This window comes from Narcine bancroftii, chromosome 3, assembly GCF_036971445.1.
Source record: "Narcine bancroftii isolate sNarBan1 chromosome 3, sNarBan1.hap1, whole genome shotgun sequence".
Taxonomy (NCBI): Eukaryota; Metazoa; Chordata; class Chondrichthyes; order Torpediniformes; family Narcinidae; genus Narcine; species Narcine bancroftii.
Genome location: NC_091471.1, coordinates 197,308,362 through 197,330,352, shown reverse-complemented (window position 1 = coordinate 197,330,352; position 21,991 = coordinate 197,308,362). Strand labels below are relative to the sequence as shown.

Sequence of the window (21,991 nt, the reverse complement as noted above, 5' to 3'; positions counted from 1 at the left end):
GCAATCAGCAAACAGATGTCTTCTGAAGTGGCTGATTGAAGTACATCAGTTGTGGATGTCCTGGAACAGCAAATCTCTCTCTGAAAACTGACAAAAACCTTCCTGAGTGGTAACTATTTACCTTTCAAGTTCCAAAGTCTGGTGAACTTTATAAATGTTAAATTCTGTGCACAATATAAGAATTGCCTGCAACTAGTGAACATGGAGGAATGAGAAGTGAGATTGGACTGTGAATCAAAGAACTTTTCTAAACTTACACACACATTACATACATGTGCTCTTCGAATTAGAAGGGGTTAAGTTAATAGTGATAAGTTAAAGCATGATTCTGTTTTCATGTTTAAAGACAATTAAAAGCAACTTTTGTTTAAGTAACTATTTGTCTTGGTAAATATCTATTGCTTCTGGGTTTTGGGGTCGTAACAGTCTGGAGACTTTTGTGCTTCACAAATGAAAAATCACATATTATTTTAGTATCCATTATTTTAGGGAAACAAATTTGGAAGTTTCACTTGATTGCTTACATTTTTTTTTACTCTAACTTTTTCCAGAGAAAATAATCTTTTTTTTTCTCAACACCACTTGGTGGGATGGGGGCGTGGCAAGATGGCGTAAGGATCAGACATGTCTTCCAGTCCTCTCCTGACTCTATCTTATTGTTTTATCTAGAAATGCCCTTTAAAATTCTTTAAAAGTTTAGATAATTTCAGTGCTGTTAATTTAACTTATGATGGTACAATTGGTGGAAAAGAGCAAAAAAAGAAACGACAACAGATCATCAAAAAACTACATTTTCCAAAAGTTCAAGTTTTGAAGCCTACCTACAGGAAAGACACTGGGACTCAGCGTGAAATGGATCCCAGGAGAGAGGTACAGTGTTCGGATGTAGAGCTCTATGTTACATCGGTAGAGCCCCCTAAAGAGGGCGCCAAACAGCCTTTAGAACAAAGAGTTACTCAAAGGCATTTGTCAACTGTAGAGGTGGCGCTGCAAACTGCATCTTTTGAAATAGAAGAACCTATACAACTTGATGTACTGGGAGAACTTAACACATTATGGACTGGGGAAAATCCCGGCCAGCATCCTCCAGTCATTGCTGGAGAGGCTGTGGCTGGGGTTTCCACACGCAGTCATACTATAAGGAAGGCAACCAGAATGAAGGAAGGAACAGAAGATCCTTTGGTTATGCAGAAGAAGCAGGAATCTGTTGAGCCAAAATCTCTTCCAATTGAAAAGATTTTTGTGAATCTTGAATCTAAATAATCTTATACAATGCAGGGATTATCCAAGATTATGACTGAACTTGGTACTAGGTTTAATACTCTGGTGAAAATACATTCTCAACAGATGGCTGAGTTTGGAGCTTTTAAGCTAAAAGTGAGAGATAAATTTAATTCATGTGAAGAAGATATAGACGAAATACGGGATCAAGTTTTTGATGTGACCAAAATGGTCGAAGACTTACAAACTCAAAATAAAAATTTGGTGAAAAAGATTGATTATTTGGAAAACCAATCCAGATGGAACAATATAAAGATTATTGGATTGCCGGAAGGTATGGAGGGACCAGACCCAAGAAAATTTTTTACTGAATGGATTCCGCAGGTGCGGAAGGTATAATACTGAAATGTGCTCACAGAGCCTTGCGTAGAAGATCTATTTCAGGTCAAAGCCCAAGACCTGTTTTGGTTCGTTGCTTGAATTATTACGACAGAGAAATAATTTTACGAGTGGCTATTAGAAATGCACAACAGAGAAAATCACCCTTGATGATTCAAAATAATCGAGTTTTCTTCTATGCGGATTTGAGTCAAGAAGTTATGTTCCAACGACGGGAATTCAATCCTGCTAAACAGTTGCTGTGGAAGAAAGGTTACCAAGGCAACCTTTAGATATCCAGCTGTTTTGAAGGTTTTTCAAGATGGTTGCCAATCAAAGTTCTTTGATTCTCCAAAGGAAGCTATAGCATTTGCTCAAGAGCTGCCAATTACTCAGTTTCAACAGAGACATAGTCCGCCGCGATCTCTAAGGAGACAAGAGATGGAAGAAAAGAGCCGTGCTCCAAGAAGGAATGGTTGTAATAGTGACTCGGCAGTTGGAGCTGATTAAAAGAAGAGTTGTTCTTTTTTTTTCTAATGTTCTTTTTTTTAAAAAAAGGGATATTAAATAATGATGATGTTAGTTTAAGATGAAGTGAGAGTTGGGGGAGAGAACTGGATAGGCACTATTTCCTGAAAGTCATCTGCTACGTGTGAGTTATCTCACACCCATTTTTTTTTTGGGAGTTACCGCATTGCGCGGTTTAGACGGGAGGGGGTATTTTTAACCTCCTACCCGTTTTTTTTCCCTTTTTTTTGTATTAATAGATTAAAGAGTGAAGGGTTTTTTTTTGTTTAAAAAAAAAGCATAAGTATTTGATTGTTTAAAAAACAAAAATTGATGTGGTTTTTTTTGTAAAGTTTATTCAGTAGATAAGGAATATTTGAAATTTAAATGTGAATGGGATGGATAAGTTTTTTTTATATTTTTTCTTTAACTTTAAGGTGAAAGGAGTGGTAATTCTGGTGTATATTATTTTGCTATTTTAGTTATAGAACAAAGGGAATAATGGTGAAAGTTATAAATTGAATTGTACAATTCTTAATGAGGCTTGAATTTTGTTTGAAGTTTATGCTCCATTTGTTGAAGATATATATTTCGTTGTAGATGTGTTTTTATTATTTGGATATCTGAATTTTAACGTAATGATTGGGGATATTTAAATGTGGTATTGGAGCTTTTATTGGATAACTATTCAAGTGTAAAAGGGAAAAATGGTGGAAGAGTACTAAAATTGAATTGTACAATGCTTAATGAGGTTTGAATTTTGTTTTAAGATGGTGGTTTATGTGACTAATATGATGATAGATGTGAAGTTAGTTGATATTTGGTGAAGGTTTATTTCTATAGAGAAAGTTTTTTTTTCATCTTTTTTTCCATGCTACAATTTTTTTTAAGAATATTATTGTTTAAGAATTTTTGATAGATAATGTTACTAACTTTACTAATTTTTTTATATTAAGTTTGAGTTAAATATATGTTTCATCTTAATTCCGTTTGTTAAATATATGCATTCAAGTTTGATTTAAATATGTTTTTTAAGTCTGATATCTTAGTATTAATTACTTTTCTTTTTGTTAGCATTTTAATCGGTTATGTTTTTGTTTTTTTTTGTAAGTGGGTTTTTCTTTTTCTCACATATATTATTAACTTTATTAATCACTTTATTTTGGGGCGGAAGGGGGGGTTGGACTAATTTGAGTTGGGTTATTAATGTGTAATAATTATTGGGGAGGGTATAGTTTATTTAGATTACTGATACTGTATTGTAATTTTATTATTTTATTCTTAATATTTTTTAATGTAATCCTATATGTTATTCATGTTATAAAATCTTAAATAAAGTTTAAAAAAAAACACCACTTGGTGGCACTGCAGTCATAACCAGTATCAGGTAACAACAATTTCAAAACAATTATATATAGTTACTAATCTGCAACAGCCCTTCTTAAAATATTAATCTTTACACACTCACCAATCCTTCCCTCAGCTCTTTCACATAGATGTTGCTTTGAGAAATTTATAAAGTATCGGCAATATCAAAATGAGCAATAACACTGGACAACAAATATTTTTCTTCCTGAACACTCTTGGACGTATTTTGGGTTGGTGAGCATGGAAATCACCTTAATTTTTCATATCATGTACTGTTTTTTTAGATATAATCTATTTTTGGGATTTCCTGTTATACTGTTTTTTCCTGTCTACTTCAAGCATAAAAAACTACTAAGTGTAACCTGTCATTGAAAATTCATTTTCTGCATTTGCACTTGGACTTTTCCCTGCAGTCAGTGACGAACATGGTGAAACATTTCATCAGGTCATCCCGAACATGAAAAAGCAATTATTAAGGCAACTGGAATCTATCAATGCTGGCCAACTATTATTAGACACTGACCCGAGATGCATCAGATGCCGAGTCTAAATGAAAATCAACGGAAAAACATCTTTAGTACAAACACAAAATGCTGGAGAAGCTCAGCAGGTCAAACAGTGTCCTTTATTTAGCAAAGGTAAAAAAAAAAGACATAACTGGCATTTGTGAAAAATTTTTAGGTCGGTTGAACTAATGCAACGTGTCGGCATCATGCAATTAAACACGCTAAATTCAATAAAAGTTAATGTTTCTCTAACTTCCTAAGTGATACAGCAAATCTAAAATGATCTTTGTGTTCACCTTGACATTGTCTAACGTAATCCACAATTTTTTTCAGGAAGCAAACTTTATGAAAAAAATTGTTGTCCAGTGTAATTGTTGTTGACCTTGTGCACCTGAGCTGCCAATTTCAAGGATTATGTCCCCATACTCTGAGGTCTCTGTGTTGCACAACTCTGGAGGAATCTACCATTTACAGAGTTAAATTCCATTTTTCACTCTCTGGTTATTGTAAACTTAGATATTCTACCTCACTGTCCACAATACCACAAATTGTGGTGTTAACTAATCACATTAACTACATCACCATCCAAATCATTAATATAGATGACAAACAATAGTGCACCCAGCAGTAATCCCTGCACCACAGCATTGGTCAAAGGCCTCCATTCAAAAAAAAAATTCTTCCACTAAGATAGCTTTGAATCAAATGGGCCAGCTCACATGGAATCCATGCGATTTAAACACTCCAGACTAACCTCCCATGCAGTATAAATATGTTCAAAAGCCTTTATCTCTATTAGTCCTATCATTCTAGAAATCAAATAAGTCATGAGAGGGAAAGTGTAAGCAGCATGGGAAGGTGGGGGCCAGGGAGGGAAGGCGGGGGCCAGAGAGGGAGGTACGAGATGTCTGGTAGAAACAATGGAAGTAAGAACAAGTTGGGGGAGGTGAGCAGGTGGCAGGGAAATGGAATTCAGAGACAGAAGATTGTTTTTTGCCAGGAAGGGTTGGGATGTCACATCAGGTCAAAGCAATAATATCGGGAATATAATCAAGGTGGGTAAGAGAAAAGGATGAGAAAATGGAGCTTAGGAGAGGTGGCCAGAGAGATTCAGAGTCCATTACTGCCCAAATTAATTCAAATTATAAAATACATACCACTTAACATCACTGAGCATGCCTGTAGACTCTGTTCTAATGCTTGTCATGTGTACAAGAGGAGTGAAAATAATTTTGTGAAATTTGTGACCTGATTCCAAAGAACCAAGGAAAAGAACCACAGCTTATCTAAACTTTACTTAAAGTTAAAATATGTTAAAATTTCCAAATCCTCCAAATTTCCTCATGAAACAACTATGCATCTTTCCAGTGTAATCTCATCAATGTGATGGTCAGAATTGTAAGCAGTATTCAAGCTGAGATGAAGTAGTATGGCATATGGTTAGCACATAAATTCTTGATGTTCTATTCTATGCCCTATTCATTTGATTTTACTTTATTAATTACTTGCTTGAATTACATATTTTATGTTTAAAACAATCTCCATAATATTTAAATCTACATAGTATTTAAATAGCTCTTTTTTAAAAGCCTATAATAGATGGCAAGCAAAGATTTCAGAAGATTCCATAGCCTGCACCAAAGGACATTTTGTCTGAGACATGCTCGCATTATGGAGCTTGCTCTTGTCTTATCCATTGGTTGTGGAGGTCAAGGAGCCTGGCCCAGGATAATTACACAAGAGTATAGGAAATAGGTGCAGGTACAGGTCATTCAACCTTTTGAGCACTAACTCTGCAATTTAATAAGATCATGGCTAATCTCAGCTCCACCGTTTCCCTCATAATCCTTAATTTACCTACTTTGCAAAAATTTATCTTTCTGCATTTTAAATTTATTTCATGAGGTAGGCTCCACTGCTTCCCTGGGCAGAGATTTTCAGATTTATCTGTCTCTGTGAAAAGCATTTCCTCCTCATCTCCATTCTAAACTTACTCTCTCAAATCTTGAGGCGATGTCTCATAGTTACAGTCTCAATTACAAATGGAAACAATTTTTCAGCCTTCATCTTTATTTATCCCTTTCATAATTTTATAGGTTTTTATAAAGATCCCTTCTCATTCTTCTAGTTCCTAGGATTACAGTCCCAGGTGACTCAATCGCTCCTTACAAGCTAACCCTCTCATTTCTAGAATCAATTCGGGGAACCTCCTCTTCATCACCTCTAAAGCCAGTATATATTTCAAGTAAGGAGACCAGAACTGTACACAGTACTCCAGGTGCGGCCTCACCAGTACCCTATACAGTTGCAGCAGAATCTCCATATTTTCAAAATTCAATCCCGTTAGCAATGAAGGCCAATAAACCATTTGCCTTCTTGATTATCTGTTGCATATGTAAACCAGCTTTTTGAAATTCATGCACAAGCACTCCCAACTCTCTCTGAACAAAAGTATGCTGCAATCTTTCATTATTTAAACAATAATCTGATCAACTATATTTTCCACCAAAGTAGATGTCCTTACATTTACCAAGACTGTACCCTCCATTTGCCATGTACCCTTGCTCAGTCACTTAACCTATCTACATCTCTCTGCACTTTGCAGACTCTCCACATCCTCTGCCCACTTTGCTTTACCCACTCAGTTTAGTGTCCTCAGTAAACTTGCAGAAATTACACTTAGTCCACTCTTCCAAATCATTAATATACATTATGAACAGTTGCAGGCCCAGCACTGACCCCTGCAACACTCCACTCATCATTGATTGCACACCACAGAAACATCCATTTATCCCAACACACTGCCTTCTCTTCGAGAACAATCCTCTATCTATACTAATTCATTACTCCCAAACTCTACACCTCAATGTTTCATGGATGTCTTTTATGTGGCACCTTACAAACAACATCTTGAAATCTAAGTATCTAATATCAACCTGTTCCCCTCTATCCACTGCGTGCATTATATCCCCAAAGAACTCCAGTGAATTTGTCAAACATGCCCTGTCCTTTCTGATTTCATGCAGTGACTGTATGATGGAATAATTTCTTTCACTGATAGCTTCAAGCATTTACCAGAGTACTGACATAAAGCTAACTGGCCTGTAGTTACTATACAACATGGATTTCCAGTATCTTCTGTCTACGTCCTTTTGTAAACATTGGAATTGCATTTGCTGTCTTCCCATCTGCCGGACCTATCCAGAGAATCTCTGTAAATACCACCAATACATTCTCTATAATTTCTGCCATTTCTTTCTTCACCCTGGGATGACCCACTTGTTTGGTCAGCATTCTTTAGTAATAGTGACTGTATGAAGTCCTCACTTCCCATTGCATCCTTAATGCCATTCTTTGGCTTGTCAGACACATCTTCTGCCGTGAAGGCTGCCACAAAACAGTTCAAAGCCTCGGCCATTTCTGCATTATCCATTATTAAATTCCCCTTTTCATCTTCCAAGGGAATACATTTACTTTAGCCCCCATGAGAATGCCGAATAACCAAAAGAAGTGCTCACACTATCAGAGACTCTCATTTGTACAAAACAATAATTAATAGATAAAATATTTGTCCTGCATACGTATTATCTGTCTACATGTGTATGTTGTGTGTCTGTATTTTTGCACCAAGGACTGGAAAACACTGTTTTGTCGGGCTGTACTTCTAGTCAGATGCCAATAAACTTGACTTGATTCCACTTTATACATTTACAAAATTTTTTACTATCTGCTTTTATATTTTATAGATGCTGATCGCAGCCATTTTTCAAGATCTTCCTATGTGGCTGCTCAATATATAGAACTGTAGTAAAGATGCAAGTTCCTTGAATAAAATTGAATCTACAGAGAACTTTAAAAGTGACCATGTTACACAAAATGCTGGAGAAATTCACCTGGTCACGCAGCAATACCACCCCCACCACCCCCCCACCCCGTCACTCTCCTTCCTTCAGCTCTCTGTCTCCCTTCACTCAGAACTATTCTTTATCCTATTTGGAGAACTACTACAGCCCTCTCCTGCTATCACTTTTCAGCTTCTTTCCATTCTACCCTCCCACCTGTTTCCACATATTACCTTTATCTGTGAGCCTGCGATACAACCCCCCCCCCCCCCCCCCATTATTCCCCCTCTCCTCCCACCAAGCACCTTTTTATTCAGCCATCTGGCTGCTTTTCAGGACTTCTGAAGAAGGGCTCAGGCTGAAATATTGACTGACTTTTACTTTCTGTGATTGCTGGGTGACCTGATTATTTTCTTCAACATTTTTCTGTACTGCACGAGACCCTAGCAGCTGCAGATTTTCTTGTTTAGCTCCTATGATATCAAGGTGCTAGATTGAATGAGCAGAAGTTGGAAAGTATCGTCTCTCTCTCTCTCATCATAAAAATTCTTATCCTGCAATTTCACTCTCCAAACCAAAATAAACAAGTGATCACAGGAATAAGATATTGCAGTTGACTATTTGGACTTACCTGGAACTTGCCCATCCCATCAGGAGATTAAATGCTGCCCAGATTAAAACTCCAAGGCCTAAACCAATAGTTTTCAGAATCGGAACCACAGTTATGTTCCCTAAAAACACAACGAATCATATTATATTTTAAAATCAGCCTCGTATTTTATATACTCACACACCATTTTTGTATGATAAATATAAAACTGCGTTCTGCAATTTATTGGGTTAGACAGTTCACCTGTTATTCATACCTCGAATCACAATCCCTGCACTTTGCAAACCTTTCACCGGTATTGCATGTTAATGTCCTCCTTTCCTGTTTTGGAAATTTAACTGTTTAGAAAGTGGTCACATTTATCCCATGATATTATGCCTAAATTCTGAAAAACCTCACAAAGATAAGCGTATACAGAGCCGTTGTCATACCCACACTCCTGTTCGGCTCCAAATCATGGGTCCTCTACCGGCACCACCTACGGCTCCTAGAACGCTTCCATCAGCGTTGTCTCCGCTCCATCCTCAACATCCATTGGAGCGCTTTCATCCCTAACGTCGAAGTACTCGAGATGGCAGAGGTCGACAGCATCGAGTCCACGCTGCTGAAGATCCAGCTGCGCTGGATGGGTCACGTCTCCAGAATGGAGGACCATCGCCTTCCCAAGATCGTGTTATATGGCGAGCTCTCCACTGGCCACCGTGACAGAGGTGCACCAAAGAAAAGGTACAAGGACTGCCTAAAGAAATCTCTTGGTGCTTGCCACATTGACCACCGCCAGTGGGCTGATAACGCCTCAAACCGTGCATCTTGGCGCCTCACAGTTTGGCGGGCAGCAACCTCCTTTGAAGAAGACCGCAGAGCCCACCTCACTGACAAAAGGCAAAGGAGGAAAAACCCAACACCCAACCCCAACCAACCAATTTTCCCCTGCAACCGCTGCAACCGTGTCTGCCTGTCCCGCATCGGACTTGTCAGCCACAAACGAGCCTGCAGCTGACGTGGACTTTTACCCCCTCCATAAATCTTCGTCCGCGAAGCCAAGGCAAAGAAGAATCTAGTCAAGTCATATTAAACATTTTATGTGGGCTACACTGATTGAGTCTGAAGTAAGACGCTGAGTTGTGTTCTAGCTGTGAGCCGTCTCATTTATCACAATAGGAAATTATAAAAAATCTGATCCTGCCCACATTAATTAATTTGGTGGAGGTAAAAGTATCTGATATATATATAGTTAGTTATTTCTATTGTTTAATATATTGGTGTAGCATAGAAGGATAATGTGCAAAATAACTGCTTCAGATTTCTTACTGTTACAATAATTAGTGAGATAAACGAAGTGGAAGTTGACTACTAAAATATTATTGCATGCTTAACTATTTTGATTAAAAGAATGTTCAGTTTTAAAATTGTTTATGCCAAATGCAAAATCAACTTCAATGACAATCACATAGCACATAGTTGGAGGTTCTGTATATGAATGGGAATTATTACACATTCAATTGAAAATAATTGACAAACTATTGATTGATAAACTGAGTTGCCTATGAAATTAGCTAACTCATAATTTATGGCAAAACTAAATGAATGCCCAACTATTGAAAACTCTGACTAAATAACTGTTTAGGGACAGATTTCATAACTGCAGTTTTTTTTTACTATAAATGCTTCTCCTGCCAGAAAGTCAGGTAAAATCATCTGATTGCACAAGTACAACCAACAAAGATCATCAATATCCACTGGCTTGGCTTAGCTGTTAAGATTGGTCAGTGATTTGAACCCTGAGATTCTGCAAGAGGCTTCAAAATTCCATCTCAGCATCAGCAAAAGGAAGACGGGTAAAAAATATTTCTTGAAACGGTTGATTTTTCTGATCAAAACATTCAAACTATATAATTGATCTGTTTTTGGGCATTAATTTCATTGCTTTATTTGTCAAACATTTTTAGTATTTCTGGTATTTCATTTTGATGGTCTTTTGTTTACAAAAAATTCATCTTAAAATTGGAAAAACAATAATTCATCACACATTATAATTTAAATTAAAACTTTTAAAATCAGGACAGAAGTAATAAAAAGTTGTACTTATTACATCTGGACAAGTAGAATGGGATTACACTAGAAATTGGAAAAAAACTATTTTGCTATTCAAATGAAAATGAGATTAAGGTAGGAAGCCTGTGCCTACTTTGCATGCTCTCCATTTTTTTTATAATTGCCTATAAAGAAATTGATGATCATTTGTCCATTTTAACTGCAAAACTTGAAAATAAAACAACAAATTCAAAGACCCCTTAGCAAAATTAAAGCCTATGAGATTAAAGAGATGGTGCAGTATGGAAATTAAATTTATTTACGAGCAGAGATGGTTTAAAAAAAAGCTGGTTTTCAAATGTCCTGAAGGCCAATATCACAATTACTCCTAATTTTTACACATAAAATGAATTTTGCGAAGTGAAGCAAACTTTAGGATTTATAGAAGATACAAAATTAAAACATACAACCAATGAGAAGAATTGTAACTGACTTCAGATGAATGTAGACAGACTGATAAAATTTAACATAGAAATTTATGAAGATCATCGCAGAATAGCTATAATGTAAGAAGAGGTCTTTTAGCAAACTGAGTCCCCTGGACTCGTAGCTATCCACACCATATTCTTACCATAATTTACATTGAGGACATTTAAATATGCCAGTTAAATTAACTTTTTAAACTTTAAAAAATATTTTGCATGTGGAACTTGAAAGTTCAAGTTGATAACATCATAGTGGAAGAAACAGGACAAGAAACTGCATCTCCTCAACCAGACTAAAGGATTGTGAAATAAATAGTGGGTGAATACCTTGCCATGTCAAGTAAACAAAAAGGAAAAATGTAAAGAAACTTTGGATCATGAAAGAGGTAGATGTTGGAAAGAACCAACAAATGAACTACAGTACAATTCCAATTATCTGAAATCAGATTTCTTCAAAATCATCATTTATCCAAAACAATTAAAAAATTTTGGATAAATGAGGATATCGAAAACAAATCAGAAACCTTCATTTATCCAAAATATTTTTTGGAGCCAAACTGAGCTCACATTTAAAAAAAAAATCACACAACATGAAATTTGAATGATAATTGTTCTAGTTCCAGGTAACTCCCTCCCCTCTCTCTTTCCATTTATTCTTTACATTCCCCTATTGACTTATCTCTCCAGCATTCCTTCTCAAACTGGATGCCACTGTCTCCCAGCCACAAGCAGTCGGAAGAATCCTTCGTTCCGACATCAAGGAGAGTGGCCTCCTGGGCAGGAGCGAGACCTCATGTATAAAAAATGCTGTAATTTCCACATGGTCAAGCCAAAATGTATACAAATGACCTTGAATAAAATCTGGAATGTGTACTTTAATTACAGGTGAAATGTTTGATTACAAATTTAAAACTGTGGAGCACAGGGGAAAATAAAGGATAAAAATGTCTTTGTCCCAAACATTATGGAGGGCACTGTATACATAGGCGTTTGGATTAGCAAGTGCAACATTTTTTTTTACAATGAAAAAAATAACCCTTACCAGTCGCCCATACAAAACCTCCTACCATAGCAAGAGGCCAGAATTTAGGGCACTTCAATATTAAGTTCACGAGCAGAGAAACAATCCATATTCCTGCACATAGAATCCACTGGAAAAACAACCCTAAAAAAAGCAATCACAAATGGAGAAGGTGTATAAGGTTGTTGAGCTTCATGCACAATAGGTATGTGTGAATATGATGCATTGGCAATAATTAATATTCCTGAATACAAGGTCTTCAGAACAAAAAGGAATGAATAAGGGAGGCAGCATTGTTTAAGGAACATATTATGTCAGAAGAACCTCCTTAGGCAAAGTTTTCTGCCCATTGAACCAGGATATATTTCTATAGATTGCAGATGCTGGAATCTGAAGCTAAATACAATTTGATGGAGGAAACTTTACAAACCAAGCAGCGTCAGTGGAAGAAACATTTTCTCCAGTGACGCTGCTCAACCCGCAGAGTTCCTCCAGCTGATTGTGTCTTGCTATTGGTAAATGAGGCCTGGAAGTGGACCAAGTTTCAGTGGAAAACATTTGCAGTTATCTTACCATAAGATTTAGATTAGCAATGGAGAAACAAACTTCCTATTTTGAGGCGAGCTCATTTTATTGCAATTTTCTCACATTTTAACCAAAGACTGGCAAGTAAGAGAACAATGTGAGACTCTTAAAATGGAAACATTTTAACTGCAGGCTAGATAAATTCCATCAAGGACCGAGATTAGAAAATCAAAGCCTCAATGACTTTGGATAGAATACCATGAAACAAAAAAAAACAGGTGCACAATGGAAGGGAAACCAGACTGAATATTTTTAATTGAAAGGGAGGTGAAAAGGAAAATAGATATGCAAAGTCAGAATATGAAAATGGAATGGCAGTCAAAATAAAAGGAAATGCAAAAACCTTCTTCAGACATAAGAAATGTAAGTGGGTGGAAAGAGAATGAATAGTTTGGATGAAGTCAAGACCCAAAATAAAATCAATGCATAGAGGGAGAGGAAATTACTTTAAATCAGCCTTTAGCAAGAAGATTCTCCAAAAATCTCAGTACAGCACAAACATATATAGTAGAGATAGTGCACAAGATAAAATCAGAAAGCAATACATCAGCTGGAATGCATTCTAAGCTGCTTAGGCAGCTGGTAGTGAAGATTGCAGCACGATACGTCAAAATGTTCCAATCCTTCCTGGATGCTCGAGACATGTCAAAAGACTGGAAAATACAACACTTTTGTTTGTTTGAGGAGTGTATGGCATGCAATGACAGGGCAGCTTTTATATTAAAAAAAATATTTGATATATAAAAAAAAATAGGTTCTTCCAGGAGCAGTAAATAAAAGATAATTGCACAGATGTTAAAATAAAAGGCAAATTGCACTCATAAACCATATAAAGGCACAGAGAAGTTGGAGAAAATACAGCTATAAAATGTATAAAACAGAAAAGCATATTCTTGCAGTTATCTACCACTGTGAGTGTGGAGCTCAGTCATTAATTTAACTCAAAGCTGAACTCAATTGATCACAGGAATCAAGGAACATAGGAATAGAGCAGGAAATGGCGCTAAGAGAGGAAAACAATCATGATCTTGGTAATTAATAGAGCAGGCATGAAGGGCAGATTGTCTTCTAATTCTTATCTTCTCAATGTGGAAATTCAGAGTGGATTTGACATTTCACAATAAAGGCTGGCGAGCCAAATCATAGCACCATGGATTAAAAAAAGGCTCAGGGTAGAAAGCAGGGAGGGAGTTAAATTACTGGATGGATTTCTGGGATGAAGAGTTTCCACTGTATCGAGTGATGAATTAAGACATAGATTTTGAATGAAAATGAACTCATGGAGACATACAAGATTCTGAGAAGTGGCGACAGGTTATGTTGAAATACTTTAGCTGAACAACAGATGTGAAGATTTCACGTAATCACTGCATAGGATATTGGTAGCAAACATTATTATAATAATTTAGATTCTTTAATGCTACATTTTAATTTGAGGTCAGTTTTCAAACTATTTTCAATGTTAACTGAGCAAACATTAGCAATAGATAGCATGGCATTTGAGGTAATGCAAAACTTAGTGGCATAATTACCATCGCCAGTATCAAATTTCTTTACAGGAACAAAATTGCTTCCAAACAGAACAACTGAAACAGCACAAGCAGCAAATCCAAATGCCAAATGGCTTCCATTTTCTCCAGATCTTTGGTTTGAGCTGCTGTGCCTTCCCACGATAAAGGAAAGCTGATCCCAAAGGTGAACAGCTGTGAGATTGGGGCTTTTCCAATCATCTGCAAAAAAACACAAATCCCACAGGATAAGGAAATGCATGCACGGCATCACTGACTCTAAACTCTGCAAAATTAAATTGTCCCAAATGTCATCGTCTTATAGATTTCACAGCTGAACAATGTTGGTGATATCTCAGATTACAATATACCATTGGGCAAGAACATTTCTGTCTTCAAAGGAACTCTGATCCAATTCCTTTCTTGGATGCTATCAGAAATACATTTTTAAGAATAAATTTAAGATACTTGCTTGCATGTTATTGTTACTTTTGGAAAAGGTACATAATTTACGAAAATCCAAACATCAGAAAGAGAAGTGAAATCTAAATTGGTTTAGAATTAGCAATTTGATCAAACTGAAATCCTCAGGGCAAGGTGAAGAAATAGAACAGTACAACATAGGATCAGCACTCAGCCCACGGTATGTGTTGACCATGATGTCTGTTTAAAATAATCCCACCTGCTTGCACATAGTCTACATCCCTCTAAATATCACTTCAGCATAGCTATCAAACCTGCTTCCACTAACTCGGGTATCTACCATTCTCTGTGCAAAACAAGTGACTTGATATATTCTTTAAACTTCCCTCCCCTCACCATAAATCTATGTCCAATGTGAAAAAGACTTTGACTATCAATCCCCATCTATGCTTCTCATAATTTTACATACTTTTATCAGGCAACTCCTCAGTCTCTGATGCTAGTGAGAAAACAACCTAAATTTGTCCAACCTCACCTTATAGCTAATACTCTCTAATCCAGGCAAAATCCTAGTGACCCTTTCTGCAGCCTCCCCAAAGCCTCCACACCCTTCCTGTAATGCAGCAACCAGAATGGCACGCTATACTCCAATTGTGGACTAACAAAACGTTTATACAGCTACAACATGACTTTGTTACCTTTATGCTCAATGCCCGAATTGATGAAGGTAAGCATGCCATATGGAGTTATCTTCTTAACCACGCTATCCACAAGTTGTCACTTTCAAGGAGTTATGGGCTTGCACTCCAAATCTCTCTATATATCATTGCTTCGATGGGCATTGCCATTTACAGTACACTTTTCATTTATATTTCAACTCGCTAAGTGTAGGCTTCATCTACTATTTCTCTGCCCAAATTTCCCACTTGTCTATATCCTATATCTTATTTGTATCCTTTGACAACCTTCTGCACTATTCACAACCCTGTCAATTTTGGTGTCATCTGCAAAGTTCCTAATCACCCAACCTACATTTTCATCCAAATCATTTGTACATATCACAAAAAGCAGAGGTCCTAAAATTAGTCCTTGCAGAATATTATGAGCCAGACTTCCAGTCAGACCAGCACCCATCACCATTACGCTCTGTTTTCTATGGACGAGGCAATTTTGAATCCAATTGATTAGGACTGCATAGATCCCTTAATTGCTGAGGAACTTCTAATGACAAGTTGCTAAAGCAATCAGATGGATGTACACAATTCTATAGCATTAATTTGAAATGATTTGGTCAGCATATTTCATTTCAACCAATAGCACAGTACAAGTAAAAATACAATGCTGGAGAAACTCAGCAGGTTAAGCAGTGTCCTTTATATCTTTGGCTTGGCTTCGCAGACGAAGATTTACGGAGGGGTAATGTCCATGTCAGCTGCAGGCTCGTTGGTGGCTGACAAGTCACAAAGATAAAAATACATGACCGACATTTGGGCTTGAGCCCTTCATCAAGGTATAGGAAAATGTCGGTAGGTGTCCGAACAAAAGAGTGGGGGGAGGGAAGGAAGGGGTGGTCACAAGGCAGGAGGTGAAGGGAAGGATGGGCAAGCAGAGTTCAAGGGGTGGAGGGATGGCTAGGTGAAAGGAGGGGGAAAGGGAGGGAGGAAAACTGGAAAGGGGAAGGGAAGGGGGGAGGGAGGAAAACTGGAAAGGGGAAGGGAAGGGGGGAGGGAGGAAAGAGGAGAGCAGATTAGCAGAAACCAGAAAATTCGACGTTAATGCCATTTGGTTGGAGTGCCCAAATGGAAAATCAGGTGTTGTTCCTCCAATTTGTGGGTGGTCTTGGTGGAAAAGTGCATAAGGCGATGGACAGACATGCAAGGGTGGGAGTGTGACACAGAACTGAAATGGTTGGATACTGGAAACCTTGATGAAGGGCTCAAGCCCAAAATGTCGGTTATGTATTTTTACCTTTGCTATGTCACGGACACTGCGGAGTTTCTCCAGCTTTTACTTCAATCATGGTGTCCGCAGATTTTTGTGTTTTACTTCCTTCAACACTACAGGTAGATTATCTATTCATTTATTTAATTTCTGCAAGTAGACCCAGCTGTACATTGACTATCAAGTCTCCCACAGTAAAACAATGACATAAGATGGCAAGATCTATGACAAGTCATTGGTCAACCACCCTCGAAACTACCTCCATTATACCAAGAACATGGTTGTACCTTCTCCTCTCTTTCCTATACTATAGTAGCTATAAACAGCAGTCTTAAATACAATCAGCATTCACAACCACTTGAGTTGAAAATTCCAGATTCACAAGCTCTGAGTAATTTGAGTAGCAAATTCACCAACAGTGTGGTTTACATCAACAGTAAAGTTTAAAATAGGATCTATAGATTTTGATTATGGCTACACTAATTCCTGTGCTGCCACTAACACTGTGGCACATTCTAAGAGCATACGTAACACAGTTACACATATTAGTTCAAATTTAATATCATCTGACTGCACATATACAACCTTACAAAACAGCGTTTCTCCAGATCACAATGCGCGCACACACACATACAGTACATAATAATCATATACAGTAAAATCCCTGTTATCTGGAATTCAAACAACCAGCAAATGGCAAAAAAAATTGCAGAAAATAAATGGGTAAAAATATGGGTTTAAAATTGGTGCACCTCATTGTTAATTCTCCATTCACACAACGCAAAGTTTCAAGCAACCGGAAAATTTACTTATCTGGCATCTACCAATCCCCATAGGCGCTGGATACCAGGGTTTTACTCGATATATACAAAGTTATAATTTAAAATAAATATATAAATATTTTGGATTGATCTACTCAATTAGATGATACTGTTCATCAATCTCACAGCCTGTGGGAAGAAGCAATTTCCAAGCCTGGTGGTACTGATTTTGATGCTCTGTCAAGCCAAGTTTATTTGACTTTGATGCTCCTGTACTTCCTTCTTGATGGTAGTGAGTCAAAAATACTGCGTGCTGGATGGAATGGGTCATCAATAATTCTTTTAGCTCTATTTAAACAATGTTCCCAGGAAATGTCCTCAATGGAGGAAAGAGAAACCCCACTGATCTTCTCAGCCATTTTCATGATCCTCTGTATTGTCTTCTGGTCCAATGCCTTGCAGCTACCATACCAGACAATGGTGCAACTTGACAGAACACTCAATTGTGCTCCTTAGAATATTGTCAAGATGGGGGCCAGTACCCTTGCCCTCCTCAACCTCCTTAGGAACTGTAGGCAGTACTACACTTTCCTGATTAATGAGGTGTTGTTGTGGGTCGATAGGTTTGTAGCAGGCCGAGCAACTGCACGACTGGTATAAGGTGGCGCGGACTCCACTTCACTGTCAAGAAGGAGCCCATGACTAGCGTCACATGCGGGCTAAGGAGCCCTCCACTTCTGTGTTGTGGCCCACCGGCCGGAGAGTGACACCGCGACGTGATGACGTCACTTCCAGAAGCCGGCAAGTACGTCACCAGAAGTGGGCGGTCCAACACGAAGACGCGGCGAATTCAAACCTTAAAATTATTCTTTGGTTCACCCTCATGCTGTGTGGACGTCTCTTTATTCAGTAGCGTTGCTGCAGCAGTTGCTACAGGTTGTCCTTCATATGCACACCAAGGAACTTTATGTAGGTGAAAAAGGCTGTGAGGATAGAATTCACAGATTCACCAAACTGGCAATACAAGACCTAGCGAGTTCTGTGTGATTAGGGATAGGAGACCTATTGGAACAGGAATGGAGAGGTGACTGGAGCTGGACCACGGAGGACCTTCCATGGAAAAATCAGCCACCAGCCCTGTCCTACAGGCAATTTAAACCTACATAGGGCAGGATGGGACAGCCAAGCAGTTGGACCCCATGGAGAAACAATGAAAGATTACAGCCCCACTCTTTGCTCTTTCTAAGTCTGCATCAGTGGTAACACTGTCTTTACAGCAAAGTTGCCAGCATTCCAATTTGAGCAGTAAAAAATCTGAAGGTCGGCAAACAATGAGATGATGGAGGATCGGAGTGGGTCAGATATCATCTGTGGGTAGGAATGAACAGTCAAAGTTCAGGTTAGGACACTTGTTTCAGATGTTTTGGAATTTTAAAGATATTGGATAACAATCACAATTCCTAGTACATAATTTTATTATTAATGGATAAACACTGTAGTTCCATTGAAAAATAAAAGAACAGCTTATTCTACACAACCAGATTATTCTCCTATAGGAGGAGTAGTATGGCATGCAAAAACTAATTTCTGTTCTGCATAAGCAGACACATCTCTCACATTCACATACTTCTTCAGCAGATCACAGATCTGACTCTGAAACAAAGGGTGACGACAACAGGAATCAAACATGGGATCTGTCAAGTGGTCAGTCCTGGGTCTGAAGTTAATGCAAGAATGGTGCTTTCCAACTGTCAGCAGAGCCATTGCACCACTGTCTATCCAGCCACTCTGCAGATCAGGTCATTGATACTTCCCATCTCCCACCAGAACCTCTCAGGCAGCTGTTCGGCACAGTCAACCATCCCAGACTACTCCTTCCATTAGTCTTGGACAACATTTCATGAGTCAAGGCATCCACACTGACAATGTGAGTAGATGTCCAGCAAATATACTGCACCTACAGATGAGCACTGAGACATATTAGGGCACTAAATCCACGCAAAAGTTATCAAATAGAAAATACACCAGGATGTGTTACCATAGAGACAAATATAATCATTCTCTATTTTTATATTAATTAATTTCATTTATCCAGCTGGATGGGTCACGTCTCCAGAATGGAGGACCATCGCCTTCCCAAGATCGTGTTATATGGCGAGCTCTCCACTGGCCACCGTGACAGAGGTGCACCAAAGAAAAGGTACAAGGACTGCCTAAAGAAATCTCTTGGTGCCTGCCACATTGACCACCGCCAGTGGGCTGATATCGCCTCAAACCGTGCATCTTGGCGCCTCACAGTTTGGCGGGCAGCAACCTCCTTTGAAGAAGACCGCAGAGCCCACCTCACTGACAAAAGGCAAAGGAGGAAAAACCCAACACCCAACCCCAACCAACCAATTTTCCCCTGCAACCGCTGCAACCGTGTCTGCCTGTCCCGCATCGGACTTGTCAGCCACAAACGAGCCTGCAGCTGACGTGGACTTTTTACCCCCTCCATAAATCTTCGTCCGCGAAGCCAAGCCAAAGAATTTCATTTATAAATAATCAATGTAAATATTATAATTTAAACTGCCAAATGAGAATGAAACCCTTGACTTCCATCTGATAAAGTAAGTAACAAAATACTCCAGATTTTGGAGAGTGGGGTCCATTGTTAACACTTGTTCCTCTGATTTTCTATTGCCCCAAACGAACAAACTTTAGATCTGGAAGGCTGAGAGAATACTGGCATTGATCAGTGAAGCAAAACATGGCACTTAGGCTGCATCTGATAATATTCAATCACATAGTTCAGCCCCATTGAAAGAAGGCCAACTGCTCCAGTCCTCAGTCAATCTGCTCCAGGTGTCTTAGTACCAATGGACATTGGAATATGCATCCAATAATTAATCAGAGAGGCTTTGCACCAAAAAGGAGATGGAGTGTGGTCCAGCCGGATCTGAAGGGCAGTTAGGCAGAAGATGGAATCTGGTCTGAATGACCTAGTACCGAGTGAGAGCTAAAGGTTGGGCCCAATCTGCTGTGTGGCTCAGAACCTGGTGAAAGATAGATGCCTACCTCTCTTTTAACGTGTCAACAGATGCTGAATGAACCACCAAGGTAACTGAACAACTCATAACTGAAGGGATTACTTTAAAAGATTGACATAGAATTATTATGCTGCTTTAACACACAACCTATTTCCATTGTTTTGATACTTCAGTGGTCTAGCACATCCATGGGAATATTTGTAAATGATATTTTGACATTTGTAATTTTTAAAAAATATTTTATTTTTGATTTTTTTCCCCAAAATATACATAGTAACATTTTAAATTACAATATATTAAACTTCTTACAAACACAATAAATAAAACAAAAAAAAGGTCTCTCCCTCCTCCCTCCGTTGAAGGAATACAGATCTATTCACTGTCAGAGCTTACATAGATAGGATAGAATTGGGGAAACTACATTTTTAATAGTTACTTTTATAACTTTTTTTCCCCTTTTTATTACTCGATCTGGGTCCCCATGTGGTCCCCATGTATTGTTGCCAGACCTTTACAAATTCTTGAAGTGATATGCAATTTTTTTTCCTTAGGTATACAGCTGTTCATTTCCACAGTCCATCGTGCTATGAGTAGAGGGGAGTCGGACATCTAAGTGATGGTGATACATTTTTCCACTAACGTCAGTTATAAATAAGATTTGATCAATTTGTTGCTTATTTCCATGAAATTACCGAGTAGATAATAGCTCCAGGTCGCCAGCGAAGGTCACTTCTGTTATCCTGGTTAATTTTTCTGCAATTTCTTGCCAAAAGGACCTCAGCTTCACGCATGACCATGTGGCATATAGAAAAGTTCCTGTCTCAGTCCCACATCTGAAACACATCTCTGAAATTTCAGCTTTTGGTCTGTAAATTCTGTGGGGTAAGATATAATTGGTGTAAAAAATTATACTGAACCAATCTATATCTTGCGTCTATAATTGACATCATGCTGTCCTTACTCCAATCTGTCCAGTTTCTTTCTGAAATCACCACACCCGAGTCTGACTCCCTTGACCTCCACGACCCTGGTTTTGCATTTTCGCTCTGCAGGGCATGGTACATTTTTGTTATAAGTTTGGATGTATTCCCCACCCAGGCCGTTCATTCAACTTCACTAATTTCAGGTGGGGTCTACATTTGTAATTGATAAGAAAAATTAAAAATGCAATTCAACAGACATTGATGAAATGTTATGGCAGTATACTTTTTAAAAAAAAATACAAAGCTTCAGTTCAAATTTACACCAAATATATGACCCCTGCGCTGGCAGGAAGATACACGAGTGAAAATGGTTGATACCACCCAAGTCCATGCCAAGTTGGAGCAAAAATACAAATCCATCATATAATGACTGCTTAAATTAAATTAGTAGTCATGGTCACAATTTGGCTATGGACCATTACCTTTCTCACAATTGAGAAGTTGAGTTAGTAGAAGCCAGCAAACAAGGCCCAGCAAACAAGCAAAACCAACACCTCCACTGAAACAAGAGGAAATATGCCATATAATCATTCTTCAGCCCAGTCTGCTGCACACTAATGACTATACCAGAGGAGAGATGAAACCTTGACTCAGGTTCCTAAGACTGGTCTTTATCAGGTGGAAGATGAAACCAGCATCCAGTGGGCACTACGTGGCACAGTAAAAGGCACAAAGTGGTATGCTCCAAATCAGTCAGCTACATGAAGAGATGGAACATGGGCCACTCTCAATCTGCACTGAATGACTCAGTTAGATCTAGCCTGTGGTGAATGGTTCTAATCCAGGAGG

General features: G+C 38.2%; 1 protein-coding gene across 5 annotated transcripts in view; it reads right to left on the bottom strand.

Moving 5' to 3' along the window:
• tmem144b (transmembrane protein 144b) overlaps positions 1-21,991 on the bottom strand; it is a 73,663-nt gene that overhangs the window by 49,568 nt on the left and 2,104 nt on the right. For 4 of the 5 annotated variants that reach the window (XM_069926225.1, XM_069926228.1, XM_069926226.1 and 1 more), the window contains 3 exons: positions 14,090-14,287; positions 11,994-12,116; positions 8,454-8,553 (listed from right to left, as the gene is read on the bottom strand). In XM_069926225.1, the coding sequence (XP_069782326.1) occupies positions 8,454-8,553; positions 11,994-12,116; positions 14,090-14,287 (421 nt within the window). The remainder of the gene's footprint in view (positions 1-8,453; positions 8,554-11,993; positions 12,117-14,089; positions 14,288-21,991) is intronic. The other variant, XM_069926229.1, reaches the window with a different exon arrangement.